Source organism: Penicillium samsonianum (genome assembly GCF_028829775.1).
Source record: "Penicillium samsonianum strain IBT 33392 chromosome Unknown utg000007l_segment0_segment0, whole genome shotgun sequence".
Lineage (NCBI taxonomy): Eukaryota > Fungi > Ascomycota > Eurotiomycetes > Eurotiales > Aspergillaceae > Penicillium > Penicillium samsonianum.
The window spans coordinates 1199708-1222652 of record NW_026643265.1 but is presented as its reverse complement, the minus strand read 5'-3'; the positions used below and the strand labels follow the sequence as shown (position 1 = coordinate 1222652).

The window sequence follows — 22945 nt, the reverse complement described above, 5'->3', positions numbered from 1 at the left end:
CCCTGCGCTCCAGAAATTAAATATTATTATTAGGTGCGTCTGATGCATCTAGAATCAGCCTTGTGTGCTTCTTCCCCGTTGGCTAACCGAATCCTCCGTAGACTGTTTTGATCTCAAGCCACCCGCTGATGTGAGCTTCTCATTGGTTGATCAGACGCATCGAGGTGTGGGGTGGTAGTGGACCTGCATGTGAATTCGCGTTCACGACCCTGTTCGGATGGATGGTCACGTACAATATAGATTGTATGTTCTAGGGGAGTACTCCGTACTTTGTATAAGGCGAAATGGAGAAGAGGGTCTCAAGTAATCTAGAGTCGATCGGTAATATAAGGGCACAGACTAAAAGAAAACAACGAATGATGAGGCCGGAAGGATTCCACAGGGGGGAAGAAGGCGGTCTCACATTTTTGCCCTGTTCCCCCCCAACGGGTCCTGCTGAAACACGGCATGTCCGTATGTGTCCATGGTTTCGCGTCTTCTACTTTAAGACTTTCCTTTCTTCCTTCTCTTGCACTTCACACTCTCTTGAATTTAGTCATTCTTTTACTGTATGTACATTTACGGCTTTTGGTTGATCTCTCGTTATTTAGCCAATTCGCCGATCCACATCTCCACCTAATACTTGACCATTGACGTTGGACGATCGACTGCCGACGTTTACGCACACTGGTCCGGCAATCATAGCCACCCATAACTTGGCAGCTATCGCGAGAAAAAAAAGTGCGGCCGCGGAAGTTTTTGGTTCACCCGGCGAGGGGAGGCGAAAAACAACAGAGCTACCAAACGTTGTGCTATAACGGGACTATTTTTTTTTCCGCGTGTCTCCACCATAGACTCCAAGGCCCCTCCGCAATCGAAACCATTGCTTTAGGGGTGGATCTGCAGTGACACAATAAAGGTCCTCTCTGCCCTCCGAGCTCCTTGCGATGGGACGTTCGAGTAGTCTTTCCACCAGGCGACTTACGGCTCACCGATTCGAGCAATTACACGACATGCCAGACCACGGCAATGGGATGTTGAATCCCAACGACGTGACCATTGATATTCCTCTGACAGAGACGACTTCCCGTGGTCAAACAGGCGCCCGTAAATGGAACACCAATACCAGCCCCCGGGACGGCACCTCGCAGACCACAGAGAAGGCACCTATCGTTGGCCACCATCATCGTGGTCCTGGCGGCAGGCGTCGCACAGATACAGATATCAATGAATTGTCCGGAAAGCCTGCTGAGTCGCCCGACGACGGCACTATGAACCGCATGGGCCGTGTCTACCAAGCTGTCCTGAATTACTCCCTCATCACTCGTTACCTGATTTATGTTTTTCCCATTGCGATTTTGATCGCGATTCCGATCATTGTGGGCGCTACGGTTGCGACGAACGCCGAAATTGGTGGTGTTCATCTTTACTGGTTCTTTACTTGGATTGAGATCATCTGGTGCAGTCTGTGGGCGTCCAAGATCTTCGCCCGTTACATTCCTTATTTCTTCCAGTTTTTGTGTGGTATCGTCAGCTCCGGTACCCGCAAGTATGCGCTTATTCTGCGCGCCCTCGAGACCCCCATTGCGCTTTTGATCTGGGCTATTATCTCCCTCGTGACCTTCCTGCCGGTTATGACCTTGACTCCTGGTAAGAAGGACTCCGGCGACACGGGCGTCAAGGCGTGGGAAAAGAGTGTCAAGAATATTTTGTTTGCGCTGCTCGTCTGCAGCATCATCTACCTGGCCGAGAAAGCTCTTGTGCAGCTCATCTCGATCAGTTACCACCGTAAGCAGTTCGACGCCAAGATCCAGGTCTCCAAGCGCAATGTACACTTGGTCACTCTCCTCTTCGAGGCTTCGCGCAATATGTTCCCTGTCTACTGCGCTGAATTCAAAGAGGAGGACTCGCTCATTTTCGATTCCATCCTGGCTCAGGCTGGCACCAACGGTGGAAAGCGGTCATCCGCTATGCCCCTCCGCATGATCCGTCATGTCGGCAAGAACGTCGGCCGTGTTGGCGACAAGGTCACCGCCGCTTTTGGACACGTTGCGTCGGAGCTTACTGGTAAGCAAGTGTTCAACCCGACTGCAACGCACACCATGGTTATCGATGCCCTTGAGCGCAAGCGTCATGCTGCTGCGCTGGCCCGCCGTATCTGGATGTCGTTTGTGGTCGAGGGCCGTGAATCTCTATTCATGGATGACATCGTTGAGGTCCTGGGTGCTGAACACGAGGCTGAGGCCGAGGAGTGCTTCATGGCTCTTGACAGGGATGGAAACGGTGATATCAGTCTTGACGAGATGGTCCTGACCATCACCGAGTTTGGACGCATGAGAAAGGCCTTGAACCACAGCATGCACGATGTCGACCAGGCTATTCGTGTGCTGGATAACCTGCTCATGTGTGTCGCCGGTCTGGTTGGTGTTCTTGTCTTCATTTCTTTCGTCACCACTGGATTCGGTACGGTCATTGCGGCTGGTGCCACCTCGCTGCTCTCCCTCAGTTTCGTCTTCTCCGTTACCGCCCAAGAAGTCCTCGGTTCCTGCATCTTCCTCTTCGTCAAGCATCCCTTCGATATCGGTGACCGTGTCGAGGTCAGCGACAAGCCTTTCGTCGTTGAGCGTATTTCGCTTCTTTTCACTGTCTTCCGCAATGTTACCGATGCCCGCATCACGCAGGTTCCTAACAACATTCTGAACAGTCTCTGGGTTGACAACTTCACTCGCGCCAATGCTATGCATGAACAGCTTATCATCCCCGTTGCCTTCGATACTAGCTTTGCCGAGGTTCAATTGCTGCGCCAGGAGATGGAGAACTTCGTTCGCGACAAGGATAACTGCCGTGACTTCCAGCCGGATATTGATATCGAGCTCGATGGCGTTGGTGATATGGACAAGCTCCAGCTGCGTGTTGACATCCGTCACAAGTCTAACTGGTCTAACGAGACTATACGCGCTGCCCGCCGATCCAAGTTCCTGTGTGCTTTGGTCCTAGCCGTCCGCAAGATCCAGGTTCGCGGTCCAGGTGTTGAACCTCCCGCAGAAGAGGGTGCCGACGGTGATAGCAAGGGTGATGATGCCGGTGCCGGTGCAGGCGCAGGTCGCCGCAAGTCTACTCAAGGTGGCGGTGCCGACTCCTCCAAACCCGACCCTGGTGTCGCCGCTGCCGCCGCAGGTATCCTCAACTACGAGAACACAGCCCAGTCGACAGGATACGACCAGGCCCGTTCGGGAACAGTTACTCACCGCGGCTCCACCCAGACCAACGCCGAGCGCGAAGCTGCCATCGTCGAAATGCTCAACGCCCGCTCCCCAACCGTTGATGCTGGCCGCGACAACTACGACAGCCACGATAACGCCCTCCACCGCACTGCTACCAACACCTCCACCAACCAAGGCAACCAGCTAAACGTGCACAACGGAAGCGAAGGCCTCAACCGCGGCCTATCAACCGGCCACCGCAAGCTCGGCGATCGCGTCTCCTACCACGAGCAGGAAACCCACTCCATGCCCAGAAACGGCCCTCTCTCCCCCGTCCCCGCCGGCATGACCCCGTCCTCAAGCCAAGTTCCCATCCTCGAGACCCCCAAGCCCGGCTCCCGTAGCAGCGCCCGCTACGAGCCCCGTCCTCGCTCAGGCCAGGACCAAGACCAGAGCACCGTCCAGATGGTGGGATCCCCCGACCCAAACCCCTTCAACGGCTACTACTCCCACGACACGGGGTACAATGAGATCCCAGCCGGCGGCTACAGCGCCGAGAACACTCCGGCACGCGAACGCCGCGGTTCGAACCCGGATATCTCCGGCGTGACGGCGTCCAGTAATTACCAGCTCTCGGATCGATATGACCCCGTCTCCCCGCCGTCTATCTACTCCCCGCCCCAGCCGGGGCCCCCACAGCAGGCTACGGCATACAACACTCCTCCGCTGAGGAAGAATAAGTCTCCTTATGGGGAGCATGAGGTTTGATTGTTTCCTCGCTCATCTTTGTTTTTTGTATCACTGATCCTCCTGGGTTAACCGTTCTTGGCCACCTACTTCTCTTTTTCCTTCTTGGGTTGTTCATATTATGTGTGTGATGTCGATAGATTCTTTTCTTTGTGTTTTTGAGCCGCATAGAAATTTTGTCCCTTCGTTTCTGCGGCTATGAAGCTATGCTATTCCCGATTTTGGGGTTTTTAAAATCAAATCTACTTTCTTTTTTTTTTCCAGGACTCTTACTGCAGTTTTTACTACATGACTATGGCATCGGTAACAACAGGCAAGTGCCATACAAAAAAGAAAGGTGGATGACAACCTTGGAACCATCTGATATGTGAGGTATGTTTCATATTAGAATAAAGGTATGATATAGCAGTTAATATTCCAGAGAAACCACGATCCAAGCACTCCAATGAAAACATCGAGCAGAGAAACAGATGATATTCCCATAATCCAACACATATCGAACACAAAGTGATATAGTACAAGTCTGACCGAGTCTAGGTAAAAGCCAAAGCCCAGCTAGCCACGCCATCCAACCCTCCTAACAACCCTATTTACCACTCTCCTTCCACGGATATCCAACAGGATCATCCTTCCGCGTCCAGATCTTAGTCTTCCTCTTATTAACCACATGCTCAACAAACACCTCGCGCGTGTACTTGGCCTTGTACTTGCGGATCCAGCGCGGGTCCCAAAGTTCGCTCGCAATGCCTAGATCCTTGCAGCAGCGCACGAGCGCATTCGATCGACAGCCCTCCGTGGCGGTGGGGATGCCGTCCGGGGAGAAGTAGTCCTGTTCGCCGCGGGCGACGGAGACGAGGCTGGAGTGAGAAGTGTGTTAGCTGGGCGTTCTTTTCTAGTTCTAGTTTCCCATTATAAGGTTGGGATAAATTGAAATCAAACCTGGTAGACAAGATTTCAAGAATGTAAAATAAAAAAAAGGCAGGGGAAATGTGCTTGCTTACCGTCCATTACAAATAAGAGCATACTCCCTCGTCACCGTTTTCGGCGTAACGATACTCTCACTCCGCGGCACGAGCCCCCCACCCACCAGGCCCGAAAGCGCGGTTGAGAATCCGTCGGTATTTGATCTCCGGCAGGTAGAGGATACCATCTGGCTTGATCTCGACCTCGTCCGGCTCCGTCTCCGCCAGCAGGATATCGGCCGCTTCTTTAGGGAACGGAGCAGCAGATAGACCGTGGAAGGAGCGTGTCCAATCGATTCTCTCTTCGGCCGGTCTATCGAGCTCGCGGGGTTTGTCTGATAGGCCTGTTTTGGAGATGTTTTCGGTTGTTGCGCGGCTGGGGGTTGAGTCTGGGACGCGGGATGCGGGGACGCCGGTTGGGATAGGTGTTGATGCTGAGGGGGAGGGCTTTGCGGTTGAGGATGAGGACGTTGGTGAGAGTTTGGCGGTGGTTTGGTTGTTCTGGTTTTTGGTGTAGCTGATTGCTCTTTTGGTCATCGGGCTGGAGAATTGGCTGATTCTTGGATTGGGGGCTCTTGAGGAGCGCGAAAGCTGTGTCGCATTTTGGAGGGTTTCTACTGCCCGCCAGGACCGGATACGGAGGGGAGCAGACATCGTGGCTTGGATTGTTGATTGGAAGGAGGGAGGTCTTGTAACGAGGCGAATATATGAGATCACGTGATATGGTTTGATAGCTTCGTTCCGTCAATGTTGGGATAATAGGGGAAATATTGAGTGGGATTTATTTGGAGAGACTACTTGAACATGGTATTATAGATGAGTAGTGTACATTATGCGTCTTTGGTCTGTGTTCGCTGGTCGTTGCCCTGTCGCTTCCAGCACTCGCGGAAAGCTTCCATCTGTGTTGACCAGTTAGTATGATTTGGGTAATTGAAGCTGTTTGTTGTTGTTTCAATTCATTGGACTTTGAAGAATCGGTATGATGATCATTGCAGAACTGGCCCTCCAATGGCTCCAGGTGGAATGCTATATGTTCGGTTTGGTGAATAGCTCACCTCTTTTTTGCATTCGCGCCAGTCCTTCTTCGCATAGTAGCAGTCATTCATCTTATCCTGCTCAGCTGATATGCATTAGTATGGCATTTGCGACTCGAATTAAGTATAACTTACTATGGCAGCCTGTGCTGAAGATCCGCTTGTCCCTGCCATTGTGTTAGCACCACGCACACCAGACAACTGAAAAAGAGCTCACCAATCATCCGGCTCATCATCATCATCCGGGATAACAGTTGTCTTCTCCACGTTGTTCGACATGGCTGAGGTATCGTAGCGAGGAAGTTGGAGAAAGGCGGTTGGCCTCGGCGGAAGATAGAGAACTATCTTATCGCGCAGATTTCCCTTTACAACGAAACAACAATGGCAACGCCAACGGGCAACAGCGCCAATTTCAGTGGCAAAAGGCTCAATGTCCTAGTTTACTCCGGTTCGCTCACTTTACTCCGCCTGACAGCTCAACCATTTTCTGACCGACGACTTCTCGACAGGAAATGGAACCACCGTTGAGTCAGTCCGTCACTGCCTCTACACCCTCCGCCGCTTGCTCGCTTACCACTATGCCGTTATTCCTGTGACGAGCGATATGCTCCTCAATGAGCCATGGATGACTACGTGTGCTATGCTGGTTATGCCTGGCGGCGCGGATATGGGATACTGTCGCACACTCAATGGTGCGGGGAACCGGCGCATCGCGCAATTTGTCCGCAATGGTGGGCGGTATCTCGGTCTGTGTGCTGGTGGCTACTACGGATGCAAGAGTTGTGAGTTCGAGGTTGGTGATAAGACAATGGAGGTTGTGGGAGATCGTGAATTGGCTTTCTATCCGGGCATCTGTCGGGGCGGGGCATTCCCGGGCTTCGTTTACCATAGCGAGACGGGGGCACGCGCTGCAGAAATCCAAGTAGCTAAGGATGCTTTGAGCACTGGCACCGTGCCAGCCAAATTCCGGTCGTACTATAATGGCGGTGGTGTCTTCGTTGATGCGCTGTCGCTCGCAGACAAAGGGGTAGAGGTTCTTGCGAGCTATACTGAGAAACTGAATGTCGACGGAGGGGATGGTGCGGCTGCTGTTGTCTACTGCAAAGTCGGTGATGGAGCAGCAGTTTTGACCGGACCTCATCCAGAGTATGTTTTCGATTTTCAATTGGCAGGATTGAGTCACTGACCTGTGAACTAGATTTGCGGCTGCTAATCTCGACCCGAAGGCGGGCGGGCCTGAATATGCGGATATGGTGGCGGCTCTCGCTGCTGATGACAAGGGACGGACGGACTTTTTGAAGGCTTGTCTGTCCAAACTTGGACTTGAGGCCACGCAGGACACGACAACAGTGCCTTCACTGTCGTCCTTGCACATGTCTGGAATCGATGCCGATGGCCCCATGGATATCCTATCGGGTCTTGGGGCTGCATTTACCCAAGAGGGTCAAACCGAGTGTCTCAAGGACGACTACGATACGTTCCGCATTGAACGCCCTGGAACATGGAACTTTGGTGAACTAGAAGAATCGCTTCCCGCAGCATCCTCGGAGCCTAGCGAGGGTATAGTTGATTATCAGACAATCATCAAGCGACTTGTGTTCCACGATGATATCCCATCTTCGAAACTGACTCCATACTTCAACCACCATGCATTCTATTCCCACCTCCGCCAATATCAGGACGAGTCCAAGGGAGAGGCCACAACATTTGGTTCCAATCTCTTATATGGAGAGGTAGTGACTAGCACGAACACAATTCTTGAAAAGTAAGCATTTTGGTCGATAAGTCTGATTTTGATCAGCTCTAATGACCAGCAGGAACACAAAGTTGCTTCGTCAGTTGCCACAAGGGTTTACGGCTACCGCTACCGCACAAATCGCTGGACGTGGACGCGGATCCAACGTCTGGGTCTCACCAGCAGGTTCTCTAATATTTTCAACTGTGGTGCGACACCCAATGGACAAGATTCAGTCCGCACCGGTTGTGTTCCTTCAGTACCTATCAGCCATGGCAGTAGTCCGGGGAATCAAGAACTACGCCAAAGGCTACGAGAAGATCCCGGTCAAACTAAAATGGCCGAACGATATTTGTACGTTCTATGTGGTTTACTTTATTACTAGAGGTGGTTTACTGATACCCAATCTCTACAGATGCACTAGATCCAGATGACCCCGAACAGAAACGATACACAAAGATCTGCGGCATTCTTATCAACTCCCATTTCATGTCAAACGAGTACATCTCCGTCGTCGGCATCGGTGTCAATGCCACCAACGCCTCTCCGACAACCGCGTTGACTACCCTCGCCGCACGCTACGCATCCCCGGGCGCTGCTGCCGCTTCACCTGTCACGCTTGAGAGGCTCCTAGCTCGTATCTTGACTACATTCGAAAGCTTGTATACCCGCTTCTTGCGCACAGGCTTCGATCGGGGCTTTGAGGCTATGTATTATGAAGACTGGCTACACATGCACCAGATTGTCACACTCGAGGAGGAGGGTGGTGCTCGCGCTCGCATTCAGGGTATCACCCGTGATTGGGGTCTTTTGCTGGCCGAGGAGTTGGGGTGGAATGATCGTCCTACCGGACGTGTGTGGCAGTTGCAAAGTGATAGTAACAGCTTCGACTTCTTCCGTGGGCTGGTAAAGCGGAAGGTATAGATTAAACCAAAATAGATAAATAGGTCGAGATATACATGTCTATAACTATTGATCTGTGATTTTCCTCGCTACCATTTTAGAAAAAGTTCAATAAGCAGGCGACTTGTCATTCTGTCATCAATGTATGTTTCCAAAGTTATCTAGCCTCTGATCTACGGTGATTGCAGATCAAGTGTTCCAGCAGCTAGCATCCTCATCCTGATATTAACTCGTCGGGTTTGTAGTCCAATGACCCTCCACGGCCCTTTTATGGCCTTGCGAGAGCCATCCACCTCCAGAGCGATGGAGTGAATTTGACAGGGATCAGCCAGGCAGAATTCAGGTCATCGTCAAGCGATAGTCGCGAACCATGAAATTTGTCAATGTTCTTGAAATGAGAGGTATCAAGGCCAAAGATGGTTAGTGCAATCAAGGTCGCAACACCAATACGGCTGGTTGAAACGCATCCAGCCCTTGCAAATGCGCTCCATTGTGGGTACGACATGTCCGCACCGTTCTCCACAAGGTGAACATTTTTCGGTCCGGATTGGTCATCTTGAGCACCCAATACCCCATTTGGGGCCAGGCAAAGCGCCCGCTCATCAGTCGAACTGTTCACGGCTTATACATGTCCTTCAACATCAGCCCCTTTTCCCAAACAACTCCCCATTCCGGTCTGATACATAGAATGGATTCAGCTTCTAATCGCGGGCAGTCGATGATTTCTGAAGTCTGAGCTTTCGGAGTTCCGAATGCGTACAGAGACGTTTATAAACACAGTCAAAAAAAGTGTACAAGGTGACCTTGATTTGGGTTTCATTTGATTCATAGAGGCCTTGGTCCAACACTGTCTCAACACATCGACTCGGCCCAGGAGACCCATCGTCGAATACACTCATCCACCCTCCTTAGCGACTCCTTCTCCGCCTCGACCTCGAACCATTCCCGGTGCTCTTTCCCACACTCAGGACACTGTCCTAAGTCTCGCACACGCTGATCCGCCAGCTCAAGGTGAATCAGTCGTTCCACACGATGCACATGCGGGACTTTCCTTCCCGGTACCAAAGAGGCGGAAGGGGCCCTATTCCGGCTGTTGTGGGATGGCGGCATCCTAGCAGGAGAGGATGACGCGGAGGACGATGGTGTGTAAGGGTAATAACGGATCAAGGTCAAATCGTACGAGCACTGTTTACTCCATTCAGCGAGTCGACGGTGCACATTGCTCGTGCGTCCGATTTTCAGCCTGAGCGTTCCGGGCGTGGTTGATGTTGGGTTGGAGGTGAGAGCATTGAGGTCTCGTGCTGCACGGATTGCTTCGCTGACGCTGCGTGGCTGGGTGGGTGGGCGGAGGTGGTTGCTACTTTGTGGGGCGTGGGGTAGTAGAGAAGATGCTATGTCTCGCGTTACTGTGGTGTCGGCGCTCCGTTGTGTGGTAGTTGTTGGGGGCATCACCCAGAACATATAGATATAGCCTTCGTCGTCGGCGCTGGAGATGGGTTTGGCAAGTTCTGTGATGAGAATGGAGGTTGTCTCCGGGGAAAGCGTAGACGGAATCCACGACAATAAGGATTGTGTTTGCGAGGTAGAAGGTTTCCCCGTGTTTGACGAAGATGGCCGGGATGTTTGAGGAGCGGGTGACACCTGCGCATGCTGCGGCTTTCCGGCCGAGGCAGGCAGTTTGATCTTTTGATTCGGATTTGATGAAGGCGAAACGCCATTTGTCGGGCGAGGGGGTTTGGGCCGTTGAACTGAGCTGGGCTTCTCATCCTCGCCGCTGTCTTCCACGATCTGGAAGCAGCAGAAAGTGGTCTTTTTCTTCGGCCGACGCTTTTCACTGGGCCTACTTTGGTTTGTCCGCCGTCTGTGCGGAGGCTTTGGCTTTTGGGAGACTGGATCATCGTTTATTTCGAGCACACCCAGTCGATCCATTAATGTATCGATGCTTGTCCTCGTCTTGGCCGGGGTGATGACAGTCGTATGTGGATTCGCCGAGGAATCTTGATCTTTGTGCTGCCAGCAGTACAAAGATGCCACATCTATAGCTTCTTGGCGAGGATCCTTCTTTCGAGGGGTAGCAGCAGGCGATGGATTTGGAGATGCCAAAGAGCGGCGGCAGGGCCGGCCTTGGGCGGTTATGCCTCTACATGTTGTCGCTGGGTTTCGAGAATCTGAGCGAGGAAGCAAAGATTCTGGGGTGTTTGAAATTTGAGGCATGTACGAATACGAGCGATCAAGGGAAAGAATAGTATAGATTGCTGCGATGTGAACTTATCTAAGAGGAAACTCTCGGGGCAAAAAAAAAAGAGACTAGGCTGCATGGACTGCGGTGAGCTTCGAGAATGCAGCCTTAAGGCTACATATTCTCCACTTGGAACTTGGACCACGTCGGTGGGACGCTGGGCAGATGGGAGAAAGGAGATTTTTGTTGTTGTTTTGCTGATTTGGGTCAATTTCACAGCCACAGTATGGCTGTGCTGGAAGTGGCTGTGTCAGTGCTCTCATTGGCTGCCCCACAACTGTAGTCCCGAGGTCACATAGCTGGCCTCTTACATCTACTCGATTCCTACGTTCTATTTTCTTTCATTCAGTGTATACTTCAATTGATTGAACTAAATATAGAACATCAATGTGTCTCCAATCTGTTAATACTTCTCAAACCAGGCCAGTGCCTGATTCTCCGCTTCATCAGCCTGTCTACTCGCATCTTCCAGAACAAAATCAGCCCTGACACAAAAGCCATGGCCGGCGCCCTCATAAACCACCACTTCTCCTTTTCCAGCACCAGACTCGCTGGCGAAGACTTGTTTGATCTGCTCAATGTGTGGAGGTTTCAAAATTATATCTTTGTCCCCAAGCGCAAAGCTTACAGGGATTTTGATTTTCTCGATCTCGTTAGGAATCTCGAGAAGGCTCGGGTGGCCCGTAAACCCAGCATTAAGCAGTGGTTTTCCATTTGAGGCCATGTCCGCTCCGGCGGCTAGATTGACGATATACTTTCCACCCCAGCAGAAACCTGCTCCGTAGATAGGAAGCTCGGCACCTTCGTTCTCGCGCACGGACTTGAAGAAGTCCCTGACGATAGGCCATGCTACTTTGAACGTATTGTAGTACATGAAGGGCAGCATTCTTGTGAGCATTGAGGCTAGATGGTATCTATAGCTTGAATTAGTGGCCGTTTTAAACAAGCGCAATCCGGGCGTTTGTTGTTTTATCGACTTACGGCTTCATAAGCCAGGTTGTCAGTCCGCTCGTCTTCAGCAACCCTTTTGTCGCAGACATCATACCGACTGGGGCCGCATGCCCTAATATTATGATTAGCGAGTTAATCTTAGTGATCACCGATGACACTAGGACATACCGTTCATGAACTCAGGTAAATAAACGAGGTACTTCCCCTTTTCGGCGTAGTTGTCGGCCAGCATTCGATTGTTCACGAACTCCCAGCCGAAGGCGTCGGGCACTATGATGATAATGCCCCGATGAGGTACATCATTTAGAGGCTTGGTCTTGTAGGCCGGTAAGCCGTGGAGAGAGGTGACTTCACCACGGGGAGTGCCTTGGTGGACATGACCGCTGAAACAATTGGGGCACGACATTCTGAGCTGAGAGTTCTGGGGGTGGTAATTGCAGGTGAAGTGCAAGAGACGAAGTACTTTCAAAAGGGGGGTTTCCGCTTATTTTTTGGAGGCGCTCTTCGGCCAAACAGACTTTCGGCTAGCTATTCGTGAAGGATTCCACGAGCTCGTGTTACTACGGAGTGCATGTGTAGTTAATATATATTATCGGATAAGCAACTGACCATGGCCTCGAATGACATGTGTTGGCAGCCTTGCAGCCTGAGGCCTGTTTGCTCCTTCCTGATAGGATCCTTTCTCTCTTTCATGGCGTCATCATTTTCCTGATCTCTTCTCCCATCACTTCACTACCACCTTTACACAACCTGGGAACCAACTCTCAACTCAATAAGCATATCTCACATCCTCTATTTGCTCCAATATTGGAGTCTCAACGAACTTAGCTCTTCCAAATCTCGGAAAGGCGAGACTTTCCTCCCAACCAGTAAGTCGCGTCCCAATATATCTCTACGCGTGACAGCTGGCAGCTTATACTGGTACCCAAGGCCTTAGCCATCATTGTTATGATGGCAGTCCATGGAGATCGGGTGTTACAGACTTGGATGGATTGAACGCACTAAGACGACGATGCCCGATGTGGACGATCGTCGGCAAGAACGATACTATCACCCCCCAAAGTTACTTGGGATTTCTCGCTTCGAAAACAAAAGCCCGGAGACAAGAGCCCGCCTTGAGATCGGCTGCGGTGTTATTTGATCGCAGCTATTATTGAAGCGAAGGAAACCTACCATCATGCCTAGCTCGGCAGTCAAAACTCGCAATAACACCCACAAGTTGGGCGAGAAAATTTTAGAGACTGAGTAATTTTACCGAGGCGTAATATGAATAGAAGAGAAGAAACGGTGGTTGGTAAGGCGGGATGGTTATAGGTAGGAGCGATGTGGAGGAATGAGCCAGAACACGGGGGCACAGCTCTTAATATACGTGCCTATGGAGATAGTGGAATGACAGATTTCAAAAGCAGAAAAAAGAAAAAAGAAAAAAGCAAATCATACTATACACAAAAGGCAATAATGTAAAGTCGAATCTAATAGTTATCATCCGATCATCGAAGCTAGTGATTTTGGATGCTAGTTTGACCACTTCGTTCGTTTCAGGCCACTTTTTTATTAAAAAAATAAAAATGTAGTAATATAGGCTGTTTGCATTGCTAATAATTAGGGAAATGAAGTTATTCTTAGTACGCGACTGATGGGTGACCCATCAAAGCGCTGACGTACGCTGTAAGCCCTGAAATGATGCGGCAATTGTGGAACATAGGTCGAAATTCGTCGCAGTATTAAACAAGAGGGACATGCGTCGCGAAAAAGAAACAAATAAATCAGACTCAAGACTGTCCAGACAGCGGGTTTTTGCCTGCAGATCGTGCAATCTTTCCATCTCCATAATGAGGCGCCGTCACAATAGATTGGCAAAATTAACTCGATCGCCATGATCTTTTGTTTTTAGAAAATATAACGCAGAAACCTAAAATAGCCTTGGTGGTAGAAAGTAGAAAACTATAAGAGCGTATGGATTTCTTTCCTTGACCTTATCTTCGTTCTATTGCTAGTGGTGTGCTACTGAAAACCTTCATTTCACCTAACATGCGGCCTTTTTTTGCCATAACCTGGCTTGCCGCCAGTTTCTCAATGGCTGCTGCATCCGCTGAAGCTATTGAAGCAAGTAGCCAAGCCGTTCCTCTGTGTCCTCCTCCTTTTGATGGAGGAAGTATTTGCACTATCGACCCCGATGATTGTCGGGTTGAAGGGCATGTGAGTGAAACCCACAAATAATAGAGTATAACCCTGTGGAAAAAAAAGCTGATAGATGCATGGAATGGTAGGGATGTTCATCTGGACTGATGTGCTGTGTGAGTAATACCTTGGTGGGAATATATGTGCCTTGATTTAGACTAATGGTGGAATGCATAGAATACTGGCGGTTGTGGAAATTATAAATGTGTTCGGCCTAGATAGATTTTTTCGTGGGGGTTATATCACGATCTGCATATTATTATATGCCAGAGATCGTTTGTTTGCTTTATTTCCTTTGTTCTTCGAAGTGCTACTATTCCTAATCGGGAAAGGGGTTTGCCTGTACTGTGGGATAGCTCTGCTATAAGATCCCTGGGATTCACCACTTGCTCTCTCTCTCCTTCTCCCCATCTTTGCTTTTCTAGTTTGAATGCACTCTTTCTTGTTAATTGACCTGGCACGTAACACCTTACGGAGAAATATAGTTATCTAAGACACCGATTAATCTATTCCTATAGATTATAATAGACTTTATTACGAAGCAAGCAAACACGGCATCTATGAGATGACTGTACAAAGGCATCAATGGGATGACTGAGATATGCAGGCATAATCCAACACACGGGATGCACTTGATCCTAGACATGTTATGCCCAGCAGGGTTGTCATACTAAATATTAAGTACATGCAATAAAATATCTACAGTAGATTCTTCAACCATATAGATCGAAGCGTCCTTGGTAGAATAATACACAATCAAAGCTTTTGTCTAGAGTGCAGATATAAAATGAGTTATCCCGACATTCATACGTACATGTATATTTCCTGTGTTTACCGTGTTTATATAATTTCCATTTTAGTGCCCATCTCCTGCTTCCTCTTGCTCACTAGGTAGCTTCAGAATTTCCCTGAGCGCAACAGCATCCTCATTATCATAGTCCTCAAGCGCCATATCAAGAAGCCAACCCTCAACCAGGATATATACATCTGCTTTTGCCTCTTCCACAAAGTATCGCACCATATCCCGATTTCCACTCAAGACGGCAGCGACAAGTGCATTGCCAGCCTGATGCGGTACATTCACATCTGCTTTTGCCTCCTCCACCAGGTATTTCACTGCAACGAGACTTCCCCGGGCAGCGGCAGCAAGCACACTCCCAAAAGTCTCCTCACCAAGCTGAAGATTAACATCGAAGTTTGCTTCCTCCACGAGGTATCTCACAATATCCAGCTTACCAGAGAAGGCAGCGGTGGCAAGCACACTGCCATGGGTTTTCACATGAATTTGAAGACTCACGTCTGGTTTGACCTCCTCCACAAGGTATTTGACTGTATCCAGTCTATCCCACGCGGCTGCGACTGCGGCTGCAAGGGCGCTGCCATACCTGCCATTGACACCGCATTCGTTGACGTTAACTACCTTTGCAATAAGAGTGGCGCACAAGGGTATGCAATTAGTCACGGCAGCTATCGTGAGTAAATTTTCTCCGCGGTCATTTTGTTGAAATGGGTCAAAATCATTGCTGTCGCACCATTCGCGGAGAGTCTCGTACAGCGAAAGCTGAGCTATAGTAAACATCGGTATCGTAGCTGGTGCCAGGTCTTCATGCGACAAAAGTGCTCCTGCCCGGGATGGGAATTGAAGTGAAAGATCGTGCTGGGAGATGTGACCAAACCATCGAATGTAAAAGGCGCTACTTTTGTCGGACGAACCAAGGAATATTTTTAGCAAAATGACACATTGATCGTTCTCGGTCTGCTCAAGAACTTAGAACGCCTGATCTCTGAGTCTTTGGGGGCTAGAGGCGAGAGAATCGCTTTGCCACTGCTTCCAGATATTGGAGCTGAATGACTGATAGGATCTCCTGCAGGTGGCTCGCGGCGTTTCAATTTTGACACAATCGTTTTGAGGCCCATGATTTATTTCCTCTTTGACTAGAGAGGAAAACGATGTACAGTCTTCAGGAGTAGTGTGGGCTTACCCTTCATTTCTGTTGGGCGCTTACTAGTAGGTACAATTCACACTAGTTATGTACGATAGAACAAGAAATTTCTATACAAAGTAATAACCTATTTAAAATTTGCAATGTACTTCATAATCTCGTTTATAGCCTGGTTCCCATGTTTACATGAACCGCCTTAGTCTGGCTATATGCCTCCAGACCTGCCTCTCCCAACTCACGTCCAATACCACTCTGCTTCACACCACCGAAAGGAATGCGCGGATCACAGTCTTGGCTGCTGTTGATCCAGACCATACCGGACTCGATCTCAGCAGCCACACGGTGAGCACGCTCCAAATCACGCGTGAAGACAGATGCACCCAGGCCGTAAGTGGTATCGTTGGCCCGACGAATGGCTTCTTCCTCATCATCGAAGGGGAAAATCACCACAACGGGACCAAACACTTCTTCACGGGCAATGCGCATAGAATCCGTCGCATTGACAATAACAGTAGGTTGAATAAAGTATCCGTTCTTATTCTTCTCGTCAGTCGGCGTGTGGGCAGCACCACCAGTGAGAATAGTAGCTCCTTCACTCTTGGCGATTTCAAAGTAGGAGAGGATACGGTTATATTGCGCGCGTGTCACCTGCGGCCCGTGGAAGACCGACTCGTCCCACTGATCGCCGATCTTCACAGCTTCCACTGCCGCCTTGTAACTAGCAGTGAATGCTTCGATGATATCGCGGTGGACGAAGATCCGCGAGGTGGCGGTACAGATCTCGCCTTTGTTGGACATAATACCGCCGTGCGACCACTTGACAGCCTGGTCCATATCTGCATCTGGGAAAACAAGCAAAGGGGACTTGCCGCCTGTTTCAAGCGTGATGTTCTTGAGCGTGCCGGCGGCCATCTTCATAATCTCCCGGGCGGTTATTGTTGATCCTGTGAATGCGACCTTGTCGACCAATGGGTGCGAAGCGAGTGCGGCACCGGCCTCGCGCCCGTAGCCGTTGACGATATTTACCACGCCTGGGGGGAATCCGGCCTTCTTGATCAAGGTACCGAGAATGAGAGCGCTGAGAGGTGTCTGCTCGGCCGGCTTCAGGACAACTGTGTTTCCACATGCTAGTGCAGGGCCAAGCTTCCAGGTGGCCATTGAAAGGGGATAGTTCCATGGAATGATCTGGCCAACTACACCAATGGGCTGGCGAATTGTGTAGGCGAATTTTTGGGGAGTTGTGTTGATGGTTTGGCCAAAGGTCTTATCAGCCCAGCCACTGTAATAGCGAATTGTTGAGATTGCCTCGGTGAGATCTTCGTCAAGGGCGACGTGGTAGGGTTTTCCTGACTTGAATGAGAAAATTGTCTTTTTTGAGTGTGATTTTCAGACGTACCATTATCCCAAGCTTCAATAGATGCGAACAGCTCTCTGTTCTCCTCCATGAGATCAGCGAGTCGGGCCATTAACTGGCCCCGCTCTGTCGCGGGAAGTAATTTCCATGAGGGGTGGACCAGGGCCGCTTTGGCAGCCTTCACGGCGCGGTCGACATCTTCGGTGCTCGCTGCTTGGACGGTGGCAATGGGCTTATCGGTACTAGAGAGTAGTTAGTGAGGTGTATAACAGCAATTCCGATATTGACATACGCGGGGTCAAGAGATGTGATGGTCTGGCCTCCGGTGGCGGGTACAATCTCGTTGTTGATGAAGAGGCCGGTGGGCTGCTTGTAGCTGTGCCCGTTGGGGGTGACGATATCAATGAAGAGATCCATTTTGTTGAGTTAAACAGTTTCCAGAAATTCCAACTCTCAAGGCGCGTGGGGTATGATATAGGACATTCCTCCAATGAGGTTAAGCCCCTTCGGGCAAGTCCTTCCGATATATTCTCAGCGAATGTTAGTGATATTAGTGGATAGAATAGATAGAATAGTTATTTTCAATTCAACCTAATCTGAATACTCTCGGCTTATTTTCAACTATCCGATTATTCGGTAGACATACCAGACTCCCATGTCGGATTAACGTCCGTTCTTGTTTTGCGGTTAGCCACGTTCTCAGCCCTAACGTGCTACTTGGAGCTTGTATTTTTCTCTCAAGCTCTGTTTAGCTGAACATTTTTATTGCAAGAAGAATGGAGTATGTTAACAGATTTGATGTAGGAAGGATAAAAAGGAAACGAAATAGCATAATAGCATAATAGCATAGAAGCTCAACGGAGCTGGAAAGCGACGAAGCGTATATTCCGGATATTTCTTCGTCCAGGGCTCTTCTAGAGAAAAAAGATGAGTCAGTCCTAGCTGAGTAGCAATCCGAGCTAGTTCTCAAATCTAAGCCTATCTCCTCGTAAATAGTATCCAAAATGAGTATCAATGGACCATTAAAGTACTCCGTACCGGTGTCGGAGATGCATGACATTCAACAGCCTTATTTTGACCCCACAGCTAGCTCAATGCGGGATATATACTGGATCAATCTGAAGCAAAGTATACATGCAAAGCCATTGGTGATATCACAGTCCACTGTGTGACCATTACGAGAGCCTTCATAGGACGATATTAGCCGTTAAGCCTTCCGAATTTCAAATGATTTGGGCAATCTTATCGATCTAGTACACAATCCCTATAAAGCAGAACTCCAATTAAAAGAACACAGAATTAGAAGGGAAAACCAACCCCCCAAAAGAGAAAGAAGTCTTCATTCCGACGATGGGTATACATCCCAAATAGGAAACCCATCCCGAAAAGGCAAGTCACTCCTCTACAACTCGGAATGAATACAATCATGAATATAGAAAGGGTAAGCGATTCCATAACCAACCCAACTATATCTAGATCACGACCACTTCCTCCAATTCAACCATAATCACTCACCATCTTTCGCAACCAAGCAACCAACTCCTCACTCCCTCACTCTCTACCTCTCCAACCTCAAAAATGGCCTCCCTCGGCGGAATCATGGTGGCCCTCATCACCCCCTTCACAGACGACAAGACCGCAATCGACGAAAGCCGTCTGCAAGCACACATCGAACACCTGATCACAGCCGGCGTGCACGGTCTCGTTCCTGGCGGCAGCACAGGCGAATTCACCACCATGACATTCGCCGAGCGCAAGCAGCTAACAGAGCTGTGCGTTAAATTCGCCGGCGGTCGTGTCCCCGTCGTCGCCGGCACAGGCAGTCTTTCTTCCGCTGAGGCAGTTGAGCTCTCCGTGCACGCCGCGAAATCTGGCGCCGTAGCGACAATGGTCGTGCCCCCTTCTACGACCCCCTCAATCTGGAACAGCTTCACGAGTTCCTCTCCGAGATCCACACTGCCTCCGGTCTGCCAATCGTCTACTATAATATCCCTTCTGCGTCTGGCATCACGCTGTCTCCCACTGAGATTGCCGGTCTGTCTAAGGTCGGCGTCAAGTATCTTAAGGATACTTCTGGTAATGCGCCGGCGTTGACGGAGCTTATCTTTAGCCTCTCTGATCAGATTACCTCGTTTAATGGGTGGGATACTTTGACTTTTTATGGTCTTGCTGCTGGCGCACCGGGTGGTGTCTGGGGCGCGGCGAATATTATTCCTGAGTTGGCGGTTGAGCTTTGGGAGGCGGTTTCTGTTAAGGGAGATTTGAAGCTTGGGCGCGAGATTTGGGCTAAGGCTTTCCCTATTTGCAAGTTCCTTGAGTCGCATAACTATGCGGCTGCTGTTAAGACTGGTGTTGAGTTGATTGGGCAGCCTACTGGTGGTCTGCGCAAGCCTTTTGCTCTGCTCAACCCGAAGTTGACGGCGGAACTTAAGCAATTGTTGGAGAATGCTGGAGTTAAGACTGTTTAATCTGTTGATGTGATTAATTGGAATGCCTGAATGTCGGAATGAGAATGTCATAGTTAGATATTATATACGCACTTTATTGAAGATACAATCTTGGAATCATCTTCTTCATTGCGTCATAAAAGCGCATAATACAAATTATAAAATATAATAAAGACAGTTATGTAGAGAAAGGCAAGCTGGATCAGCAAAATAAAGGCCATATCTGTCCTTGCTTCACAGTATCAACCCACGATGGCATCGATTCACCCCGGTTCGCAGTCAGATGCTCATCCTGCTTGCGCCAGACTTCGGTGATAATATTTCTGGCCGTTCCAAAAGCGGCAAATCCGCATACTGAGGTCGCCCTATCCAACATGCTCATGATCGCCTCTCGTCTTGCGGTTGACAATGCCTCACATCCCGCAATAAACAACGGCCACGCCGTTCCGGGTCCGCTGGGATCATCTTCGGTCAATGTCGCACTGCACGCCTGAAGCGCTGTAATAACACTATCAACATGACCCTGCAAAGCAGCAGGGTGGGTCTGTCGAATTCGTTTGTAGAAGAAAATTACTAGAGCTGCATTCAATGCCTCCACCATATGACCGTGCGTTTTTGAATCGGCGTGGAGCTCCAGGACTCCGGCTCTTGTTCGGCCTAGACTGAAAGAACAGATCATGTTTTCCAGGCGTGTGCTACGTCGCTGTAGTGTTCCCCATGCTTCGAGGTTCATGGTCTGGCCGGCCTCACGGGCAATACGGAATATCTCCAAAACGTTGGCTAGTCTCGTTGTTTGCGAGACAAGGCTAAGCCAGGTTTCTGGGATGCCATATATTTGCTTGTATAAAGTTTCAGGATAACTTCGTGAGTCCTGGAGGTGGATGTCGTGAAGTCCCGAAGTTTGGTCCTTGGGTTCATCGATATTCAGATCGCTATCTGAGTTTTGTGTTTCGAGGCGGAGGAAATCGTCCAGCCGAGGGTTTGGCTCAGGGTTCCCCATTTCTTCCGAGTTTGGTGTGTATTGTGATTGAAATCGAGAACCAAGTGCTTCAAAGGAGGAGGAAGAGAGGTTGTAATCATGTAGAACAAATGTGCTCTCGCTGACTATTCTTAGCCAGGTGTAGACGTGATGCAAAAGCCGTGCCTTTTTCGAAATTCGGGTCTTTGAAAGTCCCCGAAGACGTAATAGCCGCTCTGCGTCAAGCATAAAACATCGGGCGTGTTGTTGTTGGCCAGACATAATCTGTGAGAGTCAGAGTCATTCAATTAATGTCAAATGGAAAACTCACCGTGTACTGTATGAGAATGCATGCAGCCATCAGCTGGTCTTTATATTTTGCTCTCTTTAAACCCTGTGTTTCTGAATGCAAAGACGTTTGCATATGATCTTTAGCTTGCATGTATGCCTGATTGGCAACCTTCCACCAATACTCAGGCGGCTTTGTCGATATTGTCGAGGGGTTCAAAACAAGATGAATAGCAGAACAGGCGAGCAAGCCATACAAATTTGCAAGTTTGGCATGACTGACCCTTTCTGTCCCAAGAAAGGTCGAGTCACTGTATGTAACCACCGCCGCCGGCACGTTCAAAATCTTCCAGGGCGACTTCTGTCGACAGGGAATGGCCATTATGTGTGGGATCACAATATCCTGGAAATGTTTGAGTAAGAATGGGGCATCTTTCAGTGCATCTATATCAGCAGAAATAAGCTCTGCCGGTGCCTGTTGTGTTGTGAAATTTTGCAGTAGATCATCGTTGTGATTTGAGTCAACGGGTAGCAACCCCATCTCTTGGCTCATATCAAATGAGAAATCATTCGGCATACTCAAAGCACCGTTTGTTGCAAACTCCGTCTGGTCTAGGCCAAAGCTCAATAGGTCGGACCAACGGAGGAAGTCATCAATATGAGACAGGGAATCAAGTATTGGAGAGGGACCATGCTCGTGCAGTCTCTCAGGATCCACAGTCTCGTCGGCCTCAACTGCAGAACTCATATCATTAGACTTGACGGGCGCAATCTCGTGCACTAATTCTTGCTCTGGCTTCCGTGGCGCTGAAGAGAAATCGAGAACCGCAAACGGTCCAATGACAATATCACCATCGAGGGACCGTTCAGGGTCTCGCAGTCTTGAGTCAACCTCTGCCAGTGATGCATCAATAGAGCCTGATATAAGATCAGATCCAAGCGCAGTGCTCATAGAAAGTCTGGATTGCTCTAGAATATGGGTTAATACCGAGTAGTCCAATTTGTCTCATATTGTCAGGGCCATGTACCTGTATAAAGATACCGGCGAGTCGCACGAGTACTTTCAGCCTCCTCACCACCATCAGTGCGCATCCATGAGACCTGATCGGAATATCCCTCGCATTTCACGCCTAAGGCCCGGCAAGTACGACAAACGGGCCGTTTTTGATCGCATTTCACATGCCGGCGTCTGCAGGTGCTGCACCCTCCCAGCGCATGTGATCGGCGAGGTCTTGATCGTTTAGATGTCACCATTTTCGAAGGATTTGATATATAGATTCGATTCTAAAGGAGCTTATTGCGGATTCATTTCCATATTGGAAAGTGGTCAAGTCGTTAAGGCCTACCCCGCCAAAATCGGAATCGCCTTCCTAAATGGGTTCTTATCGGCTTATCTCCTCCTATCTCAGGAGTCACCTGCTCTTCCAAGTCCTGGGTTCTCTTTTCCTTTCGACGTTCCTTTTAACAACAATTTCATTCCAACCCGACTGAGATCACCTCTCTGTTTGTCGTACATCATAAGTGGGACAACCAAAGGAGAAATTGGGCCGGTTGTGTTGAAAATAGAGCTTCAACAACCCGTTTAGCCCAGTAGGACTTCATTGCCACCGTTGAGAATGCTGAAGATTATCAGAAGTGGCCGTTTACTATAAACAAAATTGAGACGAACCTCGCGCCAGATACCTGGAAAACAGTGTCCTGGGCCGTATAAGCAACTCAGATTCCCTCTTGTAGAGCCTTTTCTTGCCAGGCTTGGACCCAGCACGTTTGGCTAGACCAAGCGCAATATCCTCACATTATCCTCGACGCTCTTGTATGACTGGCGCTGGCGCTCTCTTTGTATGAGTCGTAAACAGTGATTTGGTAAAAGCTCTGTGCGACTAAGCATCCTTAACCTGTGACACCGTCCACGGAATCTCCATCTGGCAAGCGATTCCGGTGATCCCCTTCCGTGATAGGAAACCAACCCCAGAAACCAAGCTATAGTAAAGAGAAGCATCTTGTGCGCATCTTAATCCGGA

General features: G+C 49.5%; 11 protein-coding genes across 11 annotated transcripts; 4 read left to right on the top strand and 7 right to left on the bottom strand.

Moving 5' to 3' along the window:
* Positions 1–992: 992 nt before the first annotated feature.
* N7471_011295 (serine/threonine protein kinase) lies at positions 993–3950 on the top strand (the record flags this gene model as incomplete). The annotated part of the gene is made up of 1 exon (XM_057284014.1): positions 993–3950. The coding sequence occupies one exon, from the start codon at positions 993–995 to the stop codon at positions 3948–3950; it is 2958 nt and encodes a 985-aa protein (XP_057130280.1).
* A 565-nt stretch (positions 3951–4515) lies between these two features.
* On the bottom strand, positions 4516–5545 carry N7471_011294 (putative mitochondrial genome maintenance protein Mgm101; the record flags this gene model as incomplete). The annotated part of the gene is made up of 2 exons (XM_057284013.1): positions 4516–4786; positions 4992–5545. The coding sequence occupies 2 exons, from the start codon at positions 5543–5545 to the stop codon at positions 4516–4518; spliced, it is 825 nt and encodes a 274-aa protein (XP_057130279.1).
* Positions 5546–5721: 176 nt separating this feature from the next.
* Positions 5722–6204, bottom strand: N7471_011293 (uncharacterized protein; the record flags this gene model as incomplete). The annotated part of the gene is made up of 4 exons (XM_057284012.1): positions 5722–5790; positions 5947–6011; positions 6061–6092; positions 6143–6204. The coding sequence occupies 4 exons, from the start codon at positions 6202–6204 to the stop codon at positions 5722–5724; spliced, it is 228 nt and encodes a 75-aa protein (XP_057130278.1).
* Positions 6205–6306: 102 nt separating this feature from the next.
* On the top strand, positions 6307–8584 carry N7471_011292 (biotin--[acetyl-CoA-carboxylase] ligase BPL1; the record flags this gene model as incomplete). The annotated part of the gene is made up of 5 exons (XM_057284011.1): positions 6307–6373; positions 6435–7071; positions 7124–7690; positions 7743–8014; positions 8076–8584. The coding sequence occupies 5 exons, from the start codon at positions 6307–6309 to the stop codon at positions 8582–8584; spliced, it is 2052 nt and encodes a 683-aa protein (XP_057130277.1).
* An 831-nt stretch (positions 8585–9415) lies between these two features.
* On the bottom strand, positions 9416–10777 carry N7471_011291 (uncharacterized protein; the record flags this gene model as incomplete). Its single annotated transcript, XM_057284010.1, has 1 exon — positions 9416–10777. One exon carries the CDS (start codon positions 10775–10777, stop codon positions 9416–9418), a length of 1362 nt encoding a protein of 453 aa, XP_057130276.1.
* A 375-nt stretch (positions 10778–11152) lies between these two features.
* Positions 11153–12321, bottom strand: N7471_011290 (dienelactone hydrolase family protein). Its single transcript, XM_057284009.1, has 3 exons — positions 11922–12321; positions 11784–11865; positions 11153–11716 (listed from the first exon to the last, which is right to left on the bottom strand). The coding sequence occupies exons 1-3, from the start codon at positions 12157–12159 to the stop codon at positions 11206–11208; spliced, it is 831 nt and encodes a 276-aa protein (XP_057130275.1). The 5' UTR covers positions 12160–12321; the 3' UTR covers positions 11153–11205.
* Positions 12322–13784: 1463 nt separating this feature from the next.
* N7471_011289 (uncharacterized protein) lies at positions 13785–14156 on the top strand (the record flags this gene model as incomplete). Its single annotated transcript, XM_057284008.1, has 3 exons — positions 13785–13952; positions 14024–14050; positions 14112–14156. The coding sequence occupies 3 exons, from the start codon at positions 13785–13787 to the stop codon at positions 14154–14156; spliced, it is 240 nt and encodes a 79-aa protein (XP_057130274.1).
* Positions 14157–14790: 634 nt separating this feature from the next.
* On the bottom strand, positions 14791–15513 carry N7471_011288 (ankyrin repeat domain-containing protein; the record flags this gene model as incomplete). The annotated part of the gene is made up of 1 exon (XM_057284007.1): positions 14791–15513. The coding sequence occupies one exon, from the start codon at positions 15511–15513 to the stop codon at positions 14791–14793; it is 723 nt and encodes a 240-aa protein (XP_057130273.1).
* A 526-nt stretch (positions 15514–16039) lies between these two features.
* N7471_011287 (aldehyde dehydrogenase ALDH) lies at positions 16040–17648 on the bottom strand (the record flags this gene model as incomplete). The annotated part of the gene is made up of 3 exons (XM_057284006.1): positions 16040–17223; positions 17274–17473; positions 17524–17648. The coding sequence occupies 3 exons, from the start codon at positions 17646–17648 to the stop codon at positions 16040–16042; spliced, it is 1509 nt and encodes a 502-aa protein (XP_057130272.1).
* A 1161-nt stretch (positions 17649–18809) lies between these two features.
* Positions 18810–19699, top strand: N7471_011286 (dihydrodipicolinate synthase family protein; the record flags this gene model as incomplete). The annotated part of the gene is made up of 2 exons (XM_057284005.1): positions 18810–19124; positions 19160–19699. The coding sequence occupies 2 exons, from the start codon at positions 18810–18812 to the stop codon at positions 19697–19699; spliced, it is 855 nt and encodes a 284-aa protein (XP_057130271.1).
* Positions 19700–19880: 181 nt separating this feature from the next.
* Positions 19881–22178, bottom strand: N7471_011285 (Zn(II)2Cys6 transcription factor; the record flags this gene model as incomplete). Its single annotated transcript, XM_057284004.1, has 3 exons — positions 19881–20921; positions 20968–21893; positions 21953–22178. The coding sequence occupies 3 exons, from the start codon at positions 22176–22178 to the stop codon at positions 19881–19883; spliced, it is 2193 nt and encodes a 730-aa protein (XP_057130270.1).
* Between the last annotated feature and the right edge of the window lie 767 nt (positions 22179–22945).

Coding starts and splice junctions, on each gene's coding strand:
- N7471_011290 (XM_057284009.1), bottom strand. CDS start 12,159: ATGTCGTGCCCCAATTGTTTCAGCGGTCATGTCCACCAAGGCACTCCC. Junction 11,866..11,921: donor TTTACCTGAGTTCATGAACG/GTATGTCCTAGT, acceptor TCATAATATTAG/GGCATGCGGCCCCAGTCGGT. Junction 11,717..11,783: donor ACAACCTGGCTTATGAAGCC/GTAAGTCGATAA, acceptor TTCAAGCTATAG/ATACCATCTAGCCTCAATGC.